Genomic DNA, 22815 nt, shown 5'->3' with positions numbered 1-22815 from the left:
CATTATTTGTATAATGAAGAATATGTATAAAAAAAAATTATATCTAACTTTAATACAAAGAATCTTTAATTGTGTTTCCTCTGGCAAAAATTATATATCTTGCATAAAAGTTAATAAAAAAATTGAATAAGCAAATATTCTTGAAATCTAATGATAAAATAAATGAAAAGGAATTCAAAAAAAAAAACAAAAAAACAACTACATATACATGTATACGTAAATCATAGAGGCAGTGTGTGACACCCACAGACTGTGACTTGTTAGGGAGATTTCCTAAACTGGATCTAAAAATAAAGTCAAAATTACCCCTCCTTCTGCTGACTTTCCATCTCTAAATAACTAAAGAGTCAAAAGAATAAACAAGGTGCTTCTACAGAAAAGCATGCGAGTCTCATTCACAACATTAATCAAGAACAAAAATGCTTTTTTATAACCCCTAATACATGCACGTACAACATAAAATCATCAAATTTCAATCAGATTTATCAAAGTTACCCATCTTACCTCTTTTCGCTTTCCAAACTTTGAATCAAAGGCGTCTCTTAAGTCATCTAGGTCATCCTAAAGTTGAGAAAAACATTCAATGTCAAACAATATTTTTAACTATCTGTGCAAACATGTATTGACAAAAAATTCTAATGAGATAAAAATACTTTCTTGACCTTGACCACTGACCTTGATCTGCATGGTGACCTTCTTCATGTCTTCCTCTCCCTCTTCAGTCATGTCATCGTCATAGTACTCATTGAAAGGATTGCAGGTACCTTTCATGTAATCGTAGAATGTATTGCGTCGTGACTGAGACATGTTTTCCCAAATGCTGAGGGTCATGAGTGCCTTCTGCATCACTGCATTAGCCTGGGCATTATCATAGACTCTGAAAAGAAAACCAAAGCCAACATAAAGTGATATACCCATTGATTGTAGAATATTAGCTATTACCAAAACAGTTTCTAGAGAAACAACAAAAATAGATAACCTAGCATTTACCGTATAGCGGGTATTCTTGGCGGATGTAACATTTGGCGTTTTGCCTGCTCAAAGGTATGCCAATACTTTTGACGTAATTTATTTTAGCGGACACAGTGTTTTAACTCTTTGCAGATAGACGCTAAGAAGAGTACCGACTATTTTAGCGATTAAAATTTTAGCGGACTACATCGAAACGCTAAGATAAGCCAAAATTAGCACCCCGCTAAAATAACCCGCTATACGGTATTCTTTTATTCTTGAACAAATTGATTTTAAATTCATTCATTTCAGTTAGAGATATGTAAAGCCACACCTATACAAGTCTTGAAGTATATTAAGGACTTAATTTTCATATTTTCTGTGAAAAAGGGAAACATTACCTACAATGTGCCAAAATTCTTTATGAACTGTCAGTGGTGAACAATAACACGTAAAAATGGGGGACAAATTTTATGTTTACTTACCGATGTATACATCTTTAACAATTAAGATCAATTAAAATCAAAAAACTTTTAATATTGCTAGCCTTGGCAAATTATGTCTACACTGAAGACACAATAGATTTTTTTAAAAAGTTATTGGTAAACAATATAAAACTTGCAAGAGTGGGGTCTACTGCACTTAGTTAATTGTTCTGTAAAGTGATTAATGAAAAGACACAATCTTCCAAAAAAAAATGATAGAGGTGATATATGCTTTTCTAACAGTAAAATGGAATATTGTTATGATAAACGTCATGCTACAAGTAACAAAACATGAAATGTTCAGTTTCACTCATTTATTATGATAATGTATGTGGTACTTATTTTATGATCTTTTTTATTTTCTTTAGTACACAGTGTAGCCGGTATGTAATTTTTAAAAAAAAATGTATAGGACTTCCTTTTCCATTCAGACTTCAATCCCTGTTCTAGATATTGACAAAACAACGTAAAATCTTTTAACGAAATAGATATTGATTTTGACAAGAGCCATGATCGCTAACCTGAGTAAATTTGGCCATGCAGCTCTTTACCAGATCCCCCCTTGTAATATCTATTGTGACCCCACCCTACACTCAGAGGTCTTGATTTAGACTATTTAGAATCTACACTACCCATAGATGCTTCCACATAAGTTTCAGCTTTTCTGCTGCAATGGTTCTTTAGAAGAATATTTTTTTTGTTAATTTGCAATGCCCTTTAAGGGAAGTACATTCCAAATTCAACAAATGCTGTACATTCTGTGTAAGTCTTGAATACAATAATCCTGTGTGTTTACCTACCTTTGAAATGTATCAGACAGCAGAGCAATGAAGAGATTCAGACAGAGAACCGCAGACAGAGCCAGCCAGAAGCCCACCAGGATCTTAGCCATTATAGGGTCCACTTTCTCCATGTTCTGGAAAAAAATGTCAGTCCATTATCAACTACTGTAAACCAACTTTTATTCGCGACAACTTTATTTTGCAATGCAAGGGGGGTAAACTTTTTGGCGACAAGTAATTTTTGCTATCAAGTCTTTTTGGATCTGTTAATAGATAGAGACGTTAAGAACCAGTTTGTGGCTAGATATGTTCGAGATGACGAGGCTCTTGCGAACCTTGCAAAAATTTCCCGCACTCGAATAAAAGTTGTTTTTCAGTAAAATCCTTGGCTTTTATAGGAAAAATATATAATTGTCAATAAATGGACACTGAAAAATTATCAAAGAAGTTAAAGTGAATCATTCCTAAAGAGTCACTTACAGGGAAGTCATATTCATCCACTAGAGTTAGCCGGAACAGGCTGTAGAACACATCTCCAAAGTTTCCGTACCCATCGACTTCTACTATGTTGTTATAATCGTAATAGTCCCTCTTGGTGCCTCCGAAGATCATCCAGAATGCACACACTGTATCAAAAACAATACAGAGCTACACAATAAGGTCTCCTCTTTATTTTTTCAAGGTCATTATCAATATAATGAAGATGGGGGATATATTTTTGTAAAAAGTTACACACATCTCAATCTGGACTCCTTTTTCAAAATAACATTGAAAAAAATAAAATATATATATGTCAACAGAAATGTATAGTATTTTTCAAACTAAGTTCAAACATATATTGGAATGAGTGTCAAGAAATCACAAAATGTCACAGTAATATATGATCACTGACAAGGAACACTTAGCTATAAATTGTGAATTGCTGAATGAGTTTTCTTACCAAATGGCAGGTAGAACTCTAGATACAGAAAGGCAAATCTGAGGAGATCCTTCACCATATGGGACAGCATCACAATGAAGGGCCCTGGAATCATGCGAGATAAACATAAAACAAATTACAAGAGGCCCATGGGCCACATCGCTCACCTGAGAAGCTTTGACAATTCTGTACTTTACTAGATTTACACCTTGTATTGTGACCCCATCCTACCCCACTGATCATAATTATATAAGTTTCAGCTTTTATGGCCCAGTTGTTATTAAGAAGATATTCAAAGCTTTTTCAGATATATTTCTATGTAAAACTTAAATTCCTCAATGTGCAATTCCCCGCCCAATCCCCAGGGGTCATGATTTGAACAATTTAGAATCTACACTACCCCAGGATGCTTCCATATAAGTTTCAGCTTTTCAGGCACAGTGGTTCTTGAGAAGAAGATTTTGAAAGATGTTTCCTACATATTTCTATGTAAAACTTTGACTCCCCATTGTGGCCCCGCCCAACCCCCAGGGGTCATGATTTGTATAATTTAAAATCTACCCTACCCCAGGATGCTTCCACATAAGTTTCAGCTTTTCTGGCACAGTGGTTCTGGAGAAGAAGATTTTCAAAGATTTTTCCTATATATTTCTATGTAAAACTTTGATTCCCCAATGTGTCCCCGCCCAATCCCCAGGGGTCATGATTTGAACAATTTAGAATCTACACTACCCCAGGATGCTTCCATATAAGTTTCAGCTTTTCAGGCACAGTGGTTCTTGAGAAGAAGATTTTGAAAGATGTTTCCTACATATTTCTATGTAAAACTTTGATTCCCCATTGTGGCCCCGCCCTACCCCCGGGGGTCATGATTTGTATAATTTAAAATCTACCCTTCCCCAGGATGCTTCCATATTAGTTTCAGCTTTTCAGGCACAGTGGTTCTTGAGAAGAAGAGTTTGAAAAATGTTTCCTACATATTTCTATGTAAAACTTTGATTCCCCATTGTGGCCCCGCCCAATCCCCGGGGGTCATGATTTGAACAATTTAGAATCTACACTACCCCAGGATGTTTCCACATAAGTTTCAGCTTTTCAGGCACAGTGGTTCTTGAGAAGAAGATTTTCAAAGATTTTTCCTATAAATTTCTATGTAAAACTTTGATTCCCCATTGTTGCCCCGCCCAACCCCCGGGGGTCATGATTTGAACAATTTAGAATCTACACTACCCCAGGATGTTTCCACATAAGTTTCAGCTTTTCAGGCACAGTGGTTCTTGAGAAGAAGATTTTCAAAGATTTTTCCTATAAATTTCTATGTAAAACTTTGATTCCCCATTGTGGCCCCGCCCAATCCCCGGCGGTCATGATTTGAACAATTTAGAATCTACACTACCCCAGGATGCTTCCACATAAGTTTCAGCTTTTCTGGCACAGTGGTTCTTGAGAAGAAGATTTTTTAATGACCCCACCCTATTTTTGTCTTTTCTTGATTATCTCCCCTTGCGAGGAGATATGTCCCTTCATTTCAACAATTTAAATTCCCCTTCACCCAAGGATGCTTCATACCAAGTTTGGTCAAAATTGGCCCAGTGGTTCTTGAGAAGAAGTCGAAAATGTGAAAAGTTTACGGACAGACGGACAGACGGACGGACAGACGGACGGACGGACGACGGACACAATGTGATCAGAAAAGCTCACTTGAGCCTTCGGCTCAGGTGAGCTAAAAAAACTCTTGCATTTTTTGAATACAAATCCCAAGTTTATATTTATATAAAGCAGTAACAGATGACTTTTTAAGAATGTTTATGCTCCTTTTTCATTCAGATTTTGTTACAATAAACAAAATGAAATTGGCTTAATTCTCATTTCTAAACATATCATCATCTTGGTTTCCTTACTTTTTTCCCCTTGCTTTAATCAAATACTGATAAATGTATTCACATTAGTCAAAGCATCCCTTACCTAGGAGAGAAAATGCCCTGGCCACCTTCATCAATCGAAGCCACAGTAATATAATAGTGACAGACATGATTCTGATGTGTGATCGAGCCAAGTCATCGGTGTGAACAAAAATATCCACAATGTGCGTAGCAATGCTGGCAATCAGGAAAACATAGCAGATCCAGTCAAAGATGTTCCTAAAATGATAAATGTTCGAAGTTAAAACAGCTGTCCTAAACATCAGAATAGAATCATTTTTCTGAAATCAAACATTCTACATGCATAATACTACTCAATCATCTCAATATGTAGGTTACTCTGATGGTAAATAAATAACAAGAGGCCCATGGGCCACATCGCTCACCTGAGCACTGTGGCTAGGAAAAAGTAGAAAATTGGTTTATTATTGAAAAGTTTTAATCCAAAAGAAGTCCTCTACACTACCTGGGGATGCTTCCATATAAATATGATGAATTATGGCTTTGTTATTCTTGAGAAGAAGAATTTTAAAGAATTTTTCTATATATTTCTATGTAAAACTTTGGTCGGCCATTGTGGCCCCGCCCTACCCCTGGGGGTCATGATTTGAACAAACTTGAATCTACACTACCTGAGGATGCTTCCATATAAATATGACCAATCATGGCTTTGTTTTCTTGAGAAGAAGATTTTTCAAGAATTTTCCTATGTATTTCTATGTAAAACTTTGGTTGGCCATTGTGGCCCCGCCCTACCCCGGGGGTCATGATTTGAACAAAGTTGAATCTACACTGTCTGAGGATGCTTCCATACAAATATGACCAATCATGGCTTTGTATTTCTTGAGAAGAAGATTTTTCACGAATTTTCTTATATATTTCTATGTAAAACTTTGGTCGGCCATTGTGGCCCCACCCAACCCCCGGGGGTCATGATTTGAGCAACCTTGAATCTACACTACCTGAGGATGATTCCACATGAGTTTCATCTTTCCTGGCCCAGTGGTTCTTGAGAAGAAGATTTTTTAAAAATGCAAATAATTTTTCACTAATTCATAATTATCTCCCCTTGGAAAAGGGCGTGGCCCTTCATTTCAACAAAATTGAATCCCCTTCACCCAAGGATGCTTTGTGGCAAGTTTGGTTGAAATTGGCCCAGCGGTTCTTGAGAAGAAGTCGAAAATGTGAAAAGTTTACGGACAGACAGACAGACGGACAGACAGACAGACGGACGCCGGACAAAATGTGATCAGAAAAGCCCACTTGAGCCTTCAGCTCAGGTGAGCTAAAAAAGGTTAAACATCTTTATATCTTGTTTGAATCAACATTTCAAGAATATACATATACTACTGATCATGTTTTATGAAGTATTGAATTTAGGAGGTAAAAAAAAAGGAAATCCTTGTTCCTGTAGACCTTGACCTACCAGAAGCCTGAATTTGTTTCAGTTTCCTGTAGACCTTGACCTACCAGAAGTCTGAATTTGTTTCAGTTTCCTGTAGACCTTGACCTACCAGAAGTCGGACCAGTATCTGGGTCGTGCTTCGTCCAGATTGGCCAGTTCTTTCTTCAGGTAATCACTCTCCTCGGTCCAGCGGGGGTGGCAGTACTTCAGGTCCTCCTCTATCTGCTTCCTTCTGTAGTTGACCCAATTCTAAAACACCAAATGAGAAACTGTTAAGTAAGAGGCTTCGTTATACAAAACTGGAGAAAAAAAAATAACCAAACTATTAAACTTCATATATATATTGTGCTGAAAGATACAATGCTACAACTATAAGCCAATGATTTTTAATTATCTGTTTAACACACAATTAAAAAGTACTTTTATTGCTTAAAAATTGAAAAATAACCACAAGTAACTACTTATGGCGCTACTCACATTATGGAACTGGAGTGAGCGTTTATATTCCAACACTTCCTCTATGATCTGCCAGATTGTAAACCCAATGGCTGCCACCTAGAAGTAAAGAAACGTCCATCAAAAACAACCAAAAATACAAATCCTCTGAAAATAAATGTGATGGTTTTCACATTTTGTGAGTTTTTATGAGCACCACTTACAAGAAGTACAATCCTCCACCATTGATCAGGAAGGTCATACTTGTAGCGGTCATCATACTCAATCAACAGGCCATACACAGTCCATATCATGATGTAGGCAAAGTTAAGAAGTAGATTAAACCATGCCCGAATCCTTAAAAAGAAAAAAATATCAAAGTTCAGCATGAACAAACTTACAGTTAGCAATGGTGTATTAATTGTTGTAGAGTTAATAAAACATTAAGATAACATCACTTATTTAAAGCCAAAGGCAGTGTTACCTACTTATAGGTGCACATTAATAGCTAAAATTGGCCAAAGTTCAGTGTGGTTTTCTTACATAAATCATGAAGGACTGCATGCCCTGACATTTGGTAAGGACACCAGTCCAAATATCAGCTAAGCGAAATCTAAGCTGAGCTTAAGCACATGCTTTTTTTTTTTTTAGATCTGTGTACACCTATGTAAATCTTACTATAAAAACTTTGATTCTCACCTTCCAAACTTGACCCACATTTGGTTTATAAGGGCGAGCATGACTCTGTGTGAGAGAAGATCATATTGCTTAAAGTGGGTGGCACATTGCAGCTGAAACGAAAAATCAGAGACATTTAGGTACACTGTTTCACATTATCATCTGTACAATAATCTCGTAAATGTATATATCACTGTATAATTAATTTTAATTTACTTTCATTTTCATTTTGAATGAAAACTTACAGGAGTTAAACTTTGTGCCTTTGGATCTTTACCTAAAAACAAATATATGGAAAATACAAAAAAAAAATAAATTACTGCTCAAACACAACAGGTATTTTATGTTAACACTAATACTGGTAACTGGGGTACTTAATTTGTCTGAGATCCAAATTGACATGAAGATGACGTATTTCAATGAATAAAAAAACAACACAAGTCTGTACATTTATTCACTTCAGGCCATCATATTTTTTGTTTGATGTGCTCCAACCCACATTTTTCAAAGTGGGTAGGTAGGTTTTGATAATTATCACAAAAAACCAACATACTTATAAAATTTAATGATGTTTCCATTATATATACTCTGAGCAAAGCAGATTTAATTTCTATAAAAACATTACATTGAAAAAGCTTTTTTTTTTCAAGAAAAAATCTAAATCTTTAAAATGAAACACTGAAAAAAAATTAAAAATCAAAGTACTAAAATAGCAATTGGGCAGGGGCGATTTTGATGGGTTGGTCAGAGTACATCAAACAAATTATTTCTTATTGTTGGACTCACAATAAAAGTGAAGTAAAGCAAATTAATGATTATTTCTATAATTGAGTTTTATTTCCTGAGACACTGTAGACTCACTTCTGTCAGTGATGAGGTCATTCAGGTAGAAATATTGTCTTCTGTTTGGACGGTCCGTGGAGTGGAACTGCTTTAGAGCATCCAAAGCCTGTAAACAAACAAAAACTAGTGCTAATTGTAACGGGAACCGTTACAGATGTTCCCCAAACGCTCCCCAACTCCCTTTTGGTGCCATATTCCATGTAAGCCTTATTAAATAAGACAACATCTGTGCATTTTTGACTTTAACAACGTTTTCCCAAAAGGATACCAATTATATTCAAATTTTAACATTGCACGCGTGTCCATGTGAATGCACGTGCATAATGATCATATAATCTTGTTTACAATTTCTATATATTAAAATATACTTTATATGAAAGCATTTATTCCAAAAGTATTTAAAATCACTCATTCAAGTGTATTTTCAATTTCACTCGTTCCAAATGCACGCACGTGCGTGCACGTGCATGATGACCATACCTTCTTGTAGGAGGCCCTTATATCTATCTAAGTTCTAAATCCCATCCTGTTTGGTTGAAAACCAAGGGAATTATAGCCATTTCAAGTTTCAGCCAATCAGATTGCAGCACACGTGCATCCACTTGATTTCAAGAATTTTTTTCTAAATCATATTGTAGAATATCCTAATGCATAACTATGTTTTAAATTTCAAAGCATTTCGTCAAAAATCAAAGGAGATATGGCCATTTAAAGTTTCAGCCAATCAGATTGCAGCACACGTGCATGCGCGTGATTTCTTGAAATTTTTTGTATATCAGATTGCAGGATATCCTAATGCATGACTATGTTTTAAATTTCAAAGCATTTCGTCAAAAAATAAAGGAGATATAGCCATTTAAAGTTTCAGCCAATCAGATTGCAGCGCACGTGCATGCATGTGCATGGTGACCATGTCTTCTTGTAGAAGTCCATTACATCTATCTATGTTCTAAATCCCACCCCGTTTGGTTGAAAACCAAGGGAGTTATACCTGTTTCAAGTTTCAGCCAATCAGATTGCAGCGCATGTACACGCACATGTATGCATGTGCATAGTGCATAGTACCTTCTTGTAGAAGTCGATTATATATATCTATGTTCCAAATCTTATCCTGTTTGGTTGAAAACCAAGGGAGTTATAGCAATTTAAAGTTTCAGCCAATCAGATTGCAGCGCACGTGCATGCACGTGTTTTCATGATAATTGCTATATACCATGTTGTAGGATATCCTTATGCATGGCTATGTTCAAAGTTTCAAAGGATTTCGTCAAAAAACAAGAAAGATATGGAGACTTTAGTTTCAGCCAATCAGAGCAAAGCGCACGTGCATGCGCGTGAGATTTTGCTATTTTGACCATGTCATCTTGTCTATAGTTCTAATATATCTTTACACTATGAGTTTCAAAGCATTTCATCAAAAAAAAGAAAAGTTAAGGCAATATACATTATATTGGTCATTTCACATGATGCACGTGCGCGCTCTTGCAAGCACGTACGCACAAAATGACCTTGATTCCGCAAATCTACATAACATGTCTACTGACCCTAAAAAGGTTTTACCTACATCGGATCAACAGTTTACAAGATCACTCCCGGACAAAAAAGTACCCAGGAAGAAGAAGAAGAAGAAGAAGAAAAATAATAATAATAATAAGAAACAGAATAAAAACAATATGTTCCCCAACTTCGTTTGGGGAACATAATAATAAGAAACAGAGTAAAAACAATATGTTCCCCAACTTCGTTTGGGGAACATAATAAGAAACAGAGTAAAAACAATATGTTCCCAAACTTCGTTTGGGGAACATAATAAGGCAGCAAAATTCAAATTCTCATTTCTCTACTAAGATTTTTACATCGGGCTCGGAGTTGGTTTTCTTCAGAAAGACAGGACTGGGTTCAAGGCGACTAGGGGTACCACACCTGTAATTGACCAATCAAAATGAACTTAGTCAATTGTAGGTCCATACATTAAGCCGATTTTCCTTTCTTTTGAGAGTTTTTTTAATTTCCTTCCAGGCCAGTTTGACAACTCTGGTACCTGTGCCTAGGAAATTTTATCTACTCTATAAATAAATAAAGTTTTTTGACAGGAACTATTTCTCCAGGGCATAGGAGGCTACTTCCTGGGGTGCTTTTGTGATGTTTATAAAGACATGGAAAACACGTGGATTTGAGGGTAGCCCTGTTTGCATATGCAAATAAATCAGAAAATGTCGTGTACGTACCCTGGTTTTTTGGTGTCAGCTAATGTGACAGGTATTGTTTAACACCCCCTTATCAATATTTTTTCATGAATTCAAACACGTGAGGTTTTACTGGAAAGAAACGTGTATTGCTTTTTAATATACCGAAACTCGCTATTTCTGGGGATTGTGTAATTCTAAAAAAAATTCAGATAAATTTCAATGGTGAAATAAAAGAAGAATGCTTGGTATTAAAATATTAATTCATATCAGTAGAATTGAATGCTATTAACGACATCTGGAGAAATAGGCTTTAAAAGGTTTATATCATATCTTTGTTCGTCTGCACTTAAATTTCAAACACGACAGAATTTGTAATTTTTGCCGTAAAAATTCATAATTTCTATATACTTTAGAGACTTACCGTAAAACTTTCAGGAAACTTTCTATGAAGTCTTTTCTGCACCTTAAGTGAAATTTTATGTCGATCCCAGGTGTTGATCGAGTTTCAGAGAAATTTTCTACGTTGTTATTGATTTTTCTTTTTTTTTAAGGAGAAGGGGGGGGGGGTTGACTTTTTTATTCTAAGCATTTGTTAAAGTGAGTTTGTAAATACATCTACGAACTTGAGCTGGATTGTGACCTTTGGGTCAAGGGGTCAAAGGTCAAGGTCAAAGGTCAAGGTCATCAAAGCATTTCATAAAGAAATATAAAAGTAACGGCCATATCAAGTATACAAGTCATTTGATCATTGCACGCGCGCGAAGGTGCAATGCATGAAAGCTATATCATCGTGACTACACTTTTAATGTGTTTCTATTCTTTGAATTTTGAAACGTTTCATAAAAAAAATTACGACTATATCAAGTAAATCGGTCATTTAACGCATTGCGCGCGCACACGTGCATGCAAGTCCTTGCATTCAAGTTTGATAGTAGCATAATGTAAGAATCCGTCATATCTATTCATATTCTAAATTTCATCCTGTTTTGTTGAGAATCAAAAAAGTTATAGGCATTTAAAGTTTAAGCCAATCAGATCGCAGCACACGTGCATGGGCGTGGTTTCTTGAAAACTTTTATATATCATAGTTTAGGACGTATTAAGGTATGATTATGTTTTAAAATTCAAAGTATTTTGTCAAAAAACAAGTAAGATATTGAGATTTTTGTTTCAGCTAATCGGAGCAAAGCGCACGTGCATGCGCGTGCATGCATGTGCATGATGACCGTAACTTCTTATAGGAGTCTATTGTGTCTGTCTATGTTCTAAATCTTATCGTGGTTGGTTGAAAAACAAGGGAGTTACAGCCATTTGAAGTTTAAGCCAATCAGATTGCAGCGCACGTGCATGCGCATGCTTTCATGACAAATGTTATACATCATGTTGTAGGACATCTTAAAGTATGCTTATATTTTAAATTTCATACCATTTCGTCAAAAAACGGAAAAGATATTGAGATTTTTGTTTCAGCCAATCAGAGCGAAGCGCACGTAAATGCGCGTGAGTTCTTGCTAATTTGACAGTGTCACATTATCTACACTATTAATATATCCTTATATAATGAGTTTCAAAGCATTTCATCGGAAAATGTTAAAGTTATGGCTATATTAAATATATTAGTCATTTCAGTCATTTCACGCGCCCGCACGTGCAGGCGTATGCGCGCAAAATGACCTTCGTTCCGCACACCTACACAACACACCTATTAACCCTAAAAAGGTTTTAGCTCAGTTGGGTGAACAGTTTCTGAGAACACTCGCGGACAAAAAAGTACCGGAGAAGAAATAAGAAGAAAAAAGAATAATAATAATAACTAGTGCTAATTGTAACGGGGACCGTTACAGATGTTCCCCAAACACTCCCCAACTCCCTTTTCGTGCCATATTCCCTGTAATCTCTATTAGATAAGAAATACTTTATGGAATTTAGACTTAATCAAGATCTTCCCAGAAAAATAGAAATTATATTTAAAAATAGGCATTGCACGCGTGTTCATGTGCGTAACGACCATATTATCTTGTCTTACAATATCTCAAATTTTAATATACTTAATATTAAAGCATTTAATCCAAAAGTATTAAAAAATTCACTCATTCGAGTGTATTTTTAATTTTACTCATTTAACGTGCACGCACGTGGAAGCACGTGCATAATGACTATACCTTTTTGTAGAAGTCCCTTATATTTATCTATGTTCAAAATCCTATCCTGTTTGGTTGAAAAACAAGGGAGTTACAGCCATTTGAAATTTCAGCCAATCAGATTATAGCACACATGCATGCGCGTGATTTCATAATTTTTTATCTTTATCGTATTGAAGAATATCTAAATGAATGACTATATTTTAAAATTCCAAACATTTCGTCAAAAAACAAAGGAGATATAGCCATATAAAGTTTCAGCCAATCAGATTGCAGCACACGTGCATGCGCGTGATTTCATGATATTTTTCTATATCCTATTTTAGGATATCTTAATGCATGACTATGTTTTAAATTTCAAAGCATTTCGTCAAAAAACAAAGGAGATATAGCCATTTAAAGTTTCAGCCAATCACATTGCAGCACGAGCGCATGCGCATGCTTTCATGAATTTTTTTATATATCATGCTGTAGATCTTCATAATGTAGGACTATGTCCAAAATTTCAAAAGATTATGACAAAAAACAAGATAGATATTGAGACTTTAGTTCCAGCCAATCAGAGCGAAGCGCACGTGCATGCGCGTGAGATCTTGCTATATTGACCATGCCATCTTGTCTATACTACTAATGTATCCTTACATTATGAGTTTCAAAAAAAATTCATCAAGAAAAAGAAAAGTTACAGCAATATCCATTATATTGGTCATTCCATGTGTTGCACGTGCGCGCTCTTGCTAGCACGTGCGCGCAAAATGACCTTCGTTCGGCAAATCTACATAACATGTCTACTGACCCTAAAAACATTTTACCTTAGTCGGATCTGTAGTTTACAAGATCACTCGTGGACAAAATTTTCCCAGGAAGAAGAAAAATAATAATAATAACTAGATGAGATCTCGTTGCGAGCAACGAGTAGGTCTTCCGTTGAATTTCTCGATAAGATAAGATGTGATTTTGACTGAGATATTCGTTACAAGAGAATGACATTAAGTTTTTCTTCATTAAATTTAAAGATTCTGTTTTTTTATCCAGTATTCTGAACATCTTTTGTACAATATTGATTATAAAAATACTCCCCCTTTTCGAGACGTAAAGCATAAAAAATATAGCATTTTGGCCCCTGGTGATCCCTTAATACTTAACATATGATCAAAATTTTATAACATTTTGTTGCATATCATTAAAATGAATATCTTTGCTTCTCATAATGTATACTTATTACAAAATATTGATCATTAAAGAATTGAAGATGAAAGACTTCTGGCCCCTCTGAGCCCATAATTTAAGGAGTCAGCCCCTTTTTCTTGATACCAAACGAAATGTCTTGTGGTTTCAAAGACTTTTTGTTCTACACTTGTTTATAGATTTCTTTTCGTTTAGGAGATATGCTTAATATAAGTATTTAGGGGCCACCCCTACAAGTCCTTAATGGGGCCGTTTTACAAAAATTCAAAGTATGTATATTGTTTAGCACATTAATCTAGCCATCTTTCGTTCAGTATTGCTTATCAAAATATTCACCCTTTTCGAGATATGAAGCGTCAAAGGTTTGACATTCTGGCCCCTTGTGACCCCTAATTACGTAACATATGATCAAAATTTTATAATATATTGTTGCAAATCGTTAATATGAACATCTTTGCTTCTGTTATGCATCACAAAATATTGATCATTAAAGACTTAAAGGTGAAAGACTTCTGGCCCCACTGAGCCCCTAATTTGAGGAGTCAGCCCCTTTTTCTTGATATCAAACGAAAGGTCTTGTGATTTCAAAGACTTTTTGTTCTACACCTATTCAGAGATTTCTTTTCGTTTAGGAGATATGCTTTATATAAATATTTAGGGGCCACTCCTACAAGTCCTTAATGGGGCCGTTTTACAAAACTTCAAAGTATGTATATTGTTTAGCACATTAATTTAGCTATCTTTTGTTCAATATTGCTTATCAAAATATTCACCCTTTTCGAGATATGAAGCGTCAAAGATTTGACATTCTGGCCCCTTGTAATCCCTAATTACGTAACATATGATCAAAATTTTAAAATATATTGTTGTAAATCGTTAATATGAACATCTTTGCTTCTGTAATGCATCACACAAAATATTGATCATTAAAGAGTTAAAGATGAAATACTTCTGGCCCCTCTGAGCCCCTAATTTGAGGAGTCAGCCCCTTTTTCTTGATATCAAACGAAAGGTCTTGTGATTTCAAAGACTTTTTGTTCTACACCTATTCAGAGATTTCTTTTCGTTTAGAAGATATGCTTTATATAAATATTTAGGGGCCACTCCTACAAGTCCTTAATGGGGCCGTTTTACAAAACTTCAAAGTATGTATATTGTTTAGCACATTAATCTAGCCATCTTTTGTTCAATATTGCTTATAAAAATATTCACCCTTTTCGAGATATGAAGCGTCAAAGATTTGACATTCTGGCCCCTATTGACCCCTTATTACGTAACATATGATCAAAATTGTATCATATATTATTGGCAATAGTTAAGATAAATACTTTTGCTTCAGTAATGTATAACAAAATATTGATCATTAGATAGTTATAGATAAAAGACTTCTGGCCCCTCTGAGCCCCTTATTTTAGGGGTCAGTCCCATTTTTTTGACATCAAATGAAAGGTCTTGTAATTTTGCTCATTTTTTCTTTCATATGCTTTAACAAATTATGAACGGGTATGAAGATATGAAACAAAATGTGTAAAATTTTGTGAGATATTTCTGAGACATTTTTTCGGGCCCTATCGAGCTCCGGCGCCTTTTGCGCTAGAAAGATTCGGAGACTCAATTACAACTCACGAAACCTTCCTTTACTTTCAGTGAAAATCTTAAGTCGATATCTTAAGTCGTTTAGGAGGAGTTTCCTGGACAAGCCGACCCTCTCAAAATCAGAAAATCGACCATATCTCACGACCGGAAGTGAGATAATCAAAAAGCAAAAAAACCTATCAAGATCACTTGATTATCTTTTAGATCTGAAAGTTTGGTATAAATCAGACGAGCCATCTCTGAGAAATCGCTTGCACAAAATCGGTTGGAAGAAAAATAATAATAATAATAATAATAATAGGGAAAAAGAAACCGAACGAAAACAATAAGGTCTTCCGTTGGAAACGGAAGACCTTAATAATAAGAAACAGAGTAAAAACAATATGTTCCCCAACTTCGTTTGGGGAACATAATAACTAGTGCTAATTGTAACGGGGACCGTTACAGATGTTCCCCAAACGCTCCCCAACTCCCTTTTGGTGCCATATTCCCTGTAATCTCTATTAAATAAGAAATACTTTATGGAATTTAGACTTAATCAAGGTCTTCTCAGAAAAATACAAAATATATCTAAAAATAGGCATTGCACGCGTGTTCATGTGCGTAACGACCATATTATCTTGTCTACTCTATCTAAGATTTTAATATACTTAATATCAAAGCATTTAATCCAAAAGTATTAAAAAATACACTAATTCGAATGTATTTTTAATTTTACTCATTTCACGTGCACGTACGTGCATAATGACTACAACTTCTTGTAGGAGTCCCTTATATTTATCTATGTTCTAAATGCCATCCTGTTTAGTTGAAAAACAAGGGAGTTATAGCCATTTAAAGTTTCAGCCAATCAGATTGCAGCACACATGCATGCGCGTGATTTCATAAATTTTTATTTTTATCGTATTGAAGGATATCTAAATGAATGACTATATTTTAAAATTCCAAACATTTCATCAAAAATCAAAGGAGATATAGCCATATAAAGTTTCAGCCAATCAGATTGCAGCACACGTGCATGCGCGTGATTTCATGAATTTTTTTCTATATCATATTTTAGGATATCCTAATGCATGACCATGTTTTAAATTTCAAAGCATTTCGTCAAAAAACAAAGGATGTATAGCCAATTAAACTTTCAGCCAATCAGATTGCAGCACGCGCGCATGCGCATGCTTTCACGAAAGCTTTTATATATCATGCTGTAGATCTTTATAATGTACGACTATGTTCAAAATTTCAAAAGATTATGACAAGAAACAAGAAAGATATTAAGACTTTAGTTTCAGCCAATCAGAGCAAAGCGCACGTGCATGCGCGTGAGATCTTGCCATTTTGACCATGCCATCTTGTCTATACTACTAATGTATCCTTACATTATGAGTTTCAAAAAAATTCTTCAAAAAAAAGAAAAGTTACAGCAATATCCATTATATTGGTCATTTCACGTGTTGCACGTGCGCGCTCTTGCAAGCACGTGCGCGCAAAATGACCTTCGTTCGGCAAATCTACCTAACATGTCTACTGACCCTAAAAACATTTTACCTTAGTCGGATGTATAGTTTACAAGATCACTCGTGGACAAAATTTTCCCAGGAATAATAATAATAATAATAAGAAACAGAGTAAAAACAATATGTTCCCCAACTTCGTTTGGGGAACATAATTAAGGAAAATTAAAAAAAAAATGGATGCATATTAACAATTTACTATATAATTTTGGATTAATATGCTATACACATGTATCATAAAATAAAAATAAGCATAGTATGATATATATCATGTGTATGACTTTAATACTTCTGAATATTAAATAACAATACTTATTAACAACAGTCAACTTGAAATAAATCCAGATGAGTGCCCCAACTAATGTATCTGTACATTTGAAAAAAAAATTTTACCTTGCTTGTTTGGTCTGAGTAGTAAAGTAAGATGAAGAAAGAATAATTTTCATATTTCTTTCATCTAGATCATTGACACCTTTAGAACAGTTATTGTCTTTTCATTCATCCCACCTCTTATTTAGCAGCTTTATGAAGTCTCATTGTTTAGAGTTCATTATCTCACACATTAAACTTTTCAAACTTCAAAATGAAAGAATAGTGATATCAAGGTCTATGAAAATGTCAAAGTAAGAATATAATGGCATAGCTGGAATGCTCATGTATTTCTGAAGTTCAATTAAAAATCTTCAGAAGTGAAATTTAGGCCATTGGAAGGTCAAAGTCACAAGGAAGGTCAAGGTTAGAAATTTGTCAAAGATTTAAATTCCTCAGCATTAACCAATATGTTAAATTGTATAGAGTTTGATTAAAAAGTGAAGTAAAGGTCAAAGGAAAGGTCAAAGTCAGATGGAAAGACAAGATAGAAAGTTGGAAGGAGAAAAGACAGACATTACAAACACTGTATGCCCCATCCATATAAGATGGGGTATTAAAAACTCAATTTGTGCAAAGCACAAGTGCCTCCCCTTCTAATGCCAACACTATATTAATGTCTATCATTAAATACATGCTTTAACGAGACATGCTACAAGCATAGGAACAAGTCCTTAGGAAAACTGATGCATTCATAGACGAAAATGAAACATCAACAATAAAAGAAATGATGCATGTTAAAAAAAAATAAAACAAAAAAAGTAACCCCAGAATTGAGGTTTGGATTTTACGGGCTTACATTACATTTTTTTGGGCATTTTTTACAGGATGAAAAATCATCGTTCCAAAATGAGACATCAGAATGCTGAAATAATTTTCAAAATTAAGTTTGATCTGTGTTTTTATATTATTCTGATATCATTTGTTTTATAAATGTATTGAAGATCAGGAAACAAACAAAAGCATACATTCAGTGCAAAATTCAAACAAAAAAAAAACTACTGGCATTAATTAAGGTATTACTGAAACAAATCCACCAATATTCAGTGATGAGAGTGCTGTATAAGTACTGGTACATAATTCAGTCCGTTAGGGTCGAAATTATTCAAAAAATATAAACAATTTCAGAATTTCTATTGCCTACAGTCACTGTAGTAAAAATGCACCAAATACCCCTATTATTACTCACTCTAAAAACTTGACTGAAATTAGCTCCCTCTACAGAAAAGATAGGAGGTAACTCAATCCCTAAACTAGGCAGGAGCTATCTCTGCAAACTTGACAAGACCTTACTCATTCTACAAACTTAACTGGATTTAGTAACTGTACAAACTTGACTGGACTTACTCTACAAACTTGACTGGACTTTCTCACTCTACAAACTTGATTGAACTAACTCACACTACAAACTTAATAGGAGCTTACTCTCTCTACAAACTTGACAGGAGCTAGCATATGGCACGCCGATTGGTTCAAAAATATTTTCTGCACGACCTTAAACAAAAATTACACGAGTAAGTCAAAACTTACACAAAGTGCGGAAAATACCACGATATAATGAGAAAATTACACAAACGTAAAAACGAAAACTGCACAAGTGAGAATACAACATCGAGATAATATACGACGCATCCCCATTGCGCACATTTCATTAATATTCATTGGAGAACAGCTCAGTGTGGCTTGGATGCTTGAAACGTTATAAAACAAGAGGATAAGTAATGTGTTACCAATATTAATCTTTTAAAAAAGATTCAGTCTTTCAGAATTAAGCTAGACTCTCAAGAATATGCTCAACGTGTTTTATACTTGTAAATGACAGGCACACAATATGCAGATAAACTAACACCCCCGATTAAAATATAGATAACGTTGAAAGGGGTGTATATACACTATATATTATCAGTTGCGTGTATAATTGTTAGATTTTTTGTTTCATTCCTCTATATAGCAATATCTTTTGAAAGTTTAAAACAATGATATTATCATAGTAAAGGTAAATAAATAAAAACAGAGTGAGGTAATACAGGAAAGTTAACAACAAATCAAACTTTTCTCCTCCACAACCCACTGTGTGTACTTTGGTAATAATTAAGGATGTGGAAGCGTGACCTTTTCATATCGAAAGAGTCCTCCTTGCTGGGATGGAATGAAAGACACTTGTACGCTAATCGATTTATAGTTATTTGACACATCAATGATACCTTTTGATTGGAGGTTACTAGCAATTCGTACAGAGATTTTGAAGCAATGTTGCTGTCATCTGGGTTGTGGAATTTGCCCAATGTGAAAAAGTAGTACATGCAGTCTTTAAATTTTGAACAAAGTGTGTGGTGATTACATAAATACATGTAGTAAAATTATACTTATATGAATTTCAACTTAATTTCTGTTTTTCTAGTGTAGATTATTTTGAATAGGTAAAATGCATATTTACATGTATAAAGGAGTTAGACAATTAAAAAAAAATTATAATTTAAAATTATAAATTTTCGAAAGCTATAGAGTGTTTATTTAAATAAAAAACATAACAAAATAATTCTAACTTTTTTTTTTAAAAGGAAATCAAGATCCTAGTCAAACGTTCTGTTTATCGTTAGGTACTTTTAGTTCGGAGTCGAGTTTGCATCATATGAAAAACATAATATTTTCGAAAAACGTATTCTCACATATATAGATCACATGGAAACAATTCATTTGTTCGATTGACATTAGCTAGAAATTGGATCGAGTTTTAGCAAAGAAATAAAGAAGCAAAATAAAGCACATGCCATCGTCAACGCCATTTAATTTCCATTCTCGATTACATCCAGCACAGTATACATGAAGCGATAAAGAGTACAAAAAACCAAGAACACAATGAATATTCTATGTGCATAATAATGATATGCGCAGCTGTATGCGCAGTAAAATTGTTTGTGTAATTTTTAGTTTCCTCTGCTCGTGCAATTTTTGATTTTTGTTTGTGCATATTATACCCCTAAATCGTGCAAAAAATGTCGGGTTCGTGTATTTTTCATATTGTTTGTGCTAAAATCTTTCAAACTATGTGCAATTTTTACCTGTACGTGCATTTTTATTTTACTCGTGTAATTTTTTCATCTAGCTCGTGTATGAAATCTTTATCGTTGTGCAGAAAATATTTTTGAACCAATCGGCGTGCCATACTAGCATACTCTATAAATTAGACAGGAGCATTCACACTCTACAAACTTGACTGAACTATATCACTCTACAAACTTGGCTTAACTTTCTCACACTTCAAACTTGACTGGACTTTCTCACTCTACAATCTTGACTTAAATTTCTCACTCTACAAACTTGATGGACTGACTCACTCAACAAACTTGACAAGAATTTACTCCCTCTACAAACTACAGTATAACACACTTATAGCAAACACACTTCTAATGAATTGATGCTTATAGTGTGAAGTGGCTTTTCATTCCCCATGGCTTTAAACCACATAGTGAACTCCGAGATATACACAATTATGGTTATAAACAAAGTAGAATTGTCAAGCCCCGGGGCTTGGTTTAAAACGTGTTACTGTAGACAGAAACTAACTCAGTGTAACTTGTCATGTTACAGGGAGTACGTACCACTGGAGGCATCTTAGTTATCATCCAACTTAATGGCTTCATCCCACTGTCGTCTGTGATTCTGACATCTGCTTTATAATCCAACAGAAGACTGGCTGTCTCACTCCGATCTGCAACATTTCATAGAATGACAGTTACTCTATTATGTACAGTTTGAGACTGTCTGTCCATTGTGATCTCTTTAGATGAAAGAACTTAGGAATTTTCCATTGTAAAATATATTATCTATTTTATATAGATAAATAACTAATTTTACAAAAATTCTGTACTACATCTTTATTTCTGAACTTACCCAGTTCTGCTGCCACAAACAGAGGGGTCCTGCCCTTGTAATCTCGGACATCATTATATTTGCACTTCAGTTTAATCAACATTTTCAGAGAACTACACGCATCATTTTTGGCAGCATAGTGGACTGGTGTTTGTTTTTCGTTACTAAGTGACTCTCTGTCAGCTGAAAAAAAAAAAAATTTCCATCACTGAGTATGAGACACATGGACCCAAATAGGTGCAGAAACTGTAGCGTTATGGTTTTATTTATTTGTCTTTGACCATAACACTACAGATCCTGTAATGCAAATATTGTACAATTTACGGCACAAGATTGTCTGGACACAGTTGGAGAGAATTAATTTTTCCACGTTCGAGCATTGGTCAACCAGTAAAATTTCTTGTATTGAATTTTCTGCCTATCAACAACTTCACAATAAGCGAATTTATTGGTCTGTAGAGGTGACTATAAAGATAGGTAGATAAAATATACAGGTTAGTTCAGAAATATGTCTGGATTTGGGAAGTGAAAGGTAGTTTGTTAAACAATGCTGGAAAGTGGAGATATTCTCGACAACTGTGCACAGAAAATCTTGCGCCGTAAATTGCACAATTTTTGCACTACAGGATCTGTAGTGTTATGGTCAAAGACAAATGTATAAAACCATAATGCTTCAAAATCTGCAGCTAGGACCCAAAGTAATGCATGAGTAAGTGGATCAGACTCTGAGCCAGAGGTCAGAAATTCTAATGTAATCAACTCTTCAACTTTTATTGTAATCAACTCTTCAACTTCTAATGTAATCAACTCTTCAAATTTTATTGTAATCAACTCTTCAACTTCTAATGTAATCAACTCTTGAGAAAGCATTCATGGAAAGATTCTTATATCATGCATTAAAAAAAAAATCAGAAATGTATCAACAGATGCTTTCTTTTCAATGTATAAACAGGGCATCTCAAAGAAATTTGAACAGAAATAAATGCTACCTTGTTCAGAGAATAAATAAAATGTACTATTTAAAATTCCAAGCAGGTGCCCCAATGAAAACATGAAAAGTATCTTGTTCTTTTATAACAATATGACATTTGTCTGCAGCAAAAGTAATCTGATATCATGAGGGAATTCTTATATGTTAAAAATAACACTGACAGTCTGAACACAAACCTCCATTTTTAATGAGTATTTCTACCATTTCGAAATTAGACCAAACTGATACACAGAATTATGTATCTTAGTGTAGTCTACTTATGTGCCATAATCTACAGCTGCAGCAACATGTAAAGGCGTGCGGCCATATTTATCAGCCTGGTTCACGTTAGCCCCCAGCTCCAACAGAAACTTAGCTACATCAATATGCCAGGTGCGACAGACCTGTCAATACAAAATGATATCCTCATGCCAAAAATCATAGCAATTATCCTCATCAACTTAGAAAACATATCCTGGGAACTCTTAACACATCATATTTGCCTGATTTGGCTGTGTGTTGTGTTAAGTATGGCCTATGTGGAAAGCAGCTTTGCTT

The 22815-nt window shown here is 34.7% G+C and overlaps 1 protein-coding gene across 1 annotated transcript in view; it reads right to left on the bottom strand.

The window, feature by feature from the left end:
• Positions 1-22815, bottom strand: part of LOC134238628 (transient receptor potential cation channel subfamily V member 3-like) — a 33586-nt gene that overhangs the window by 4385 nt on the left and 6386 nt on the right. Inside the window, exons 5-20 of the mRNA XM_062720751.1 lie at positions 22544-22661; positions 22455-22499; positions 21309-21470; positions 21017-21126; positions 8439-8526; positions 7823-7854; positions 7599-7690; positions 7124-7256; positions 6942-7019; positions 6574-6713; positions 5103-5278; positions 3159-3242; positions 2699-2844; positions 2237-2352; positions 676-877; positions 505-561 (exon numbers count right to left, since the gene is read on the bottom strand). Coding sequence (XP_062576735.1) covers positions 505-561; positions 676-877; positions 2237-2352; positions 2699-2844; positions 3159-3242; positions 5103-5278; positions 6574-6713; positions 6942-7019; positions 7124-7256; positions 7599-7690; positions 7823-7854; positions 8439-8526; positions 21017-21126; positions 21309-21470; positions 22455-22499; positions 22544-22661 — 1779 coding nt within the window. The remainder of the gene's footprint in view (positions 1-504; positions 562-675; positions 878-2236; positions 2353-2698; positions 2845-3158; positions 3243-5102; positions 5279-6573; positions 6714-6941; positions 7020-7123; positions 7257-7598; positions 7691-7822; positions 7855-8438; positions 8527-21016; positions 21127-21308; positions 21471-22454; positions 22500-22543; positions 22662-22815) is intronic.

This window comes from Saccostrea cucullata, unplaced genomic scaffold, assembly GCF_032062105.1.
Source record: "Saccostrea cucullata isolate Sc308-1 unplaced genomic scaffold, CSIRO_AGI_Scuc_v1 ctg196, whole genome shotgun sequence".
Taxonomy (NCBI): domain Eukaryota; kingdom Metazoa; phylum Mollusca; class Bivalvia; order Ostreida; family Ostreidae; genus Saccostrea; species Saccostrea cuccullata.
Note: the sequence above shows the minus strand (reverse complement) of the source record. Positions and strands in the feature narration are given on the sequence as shown.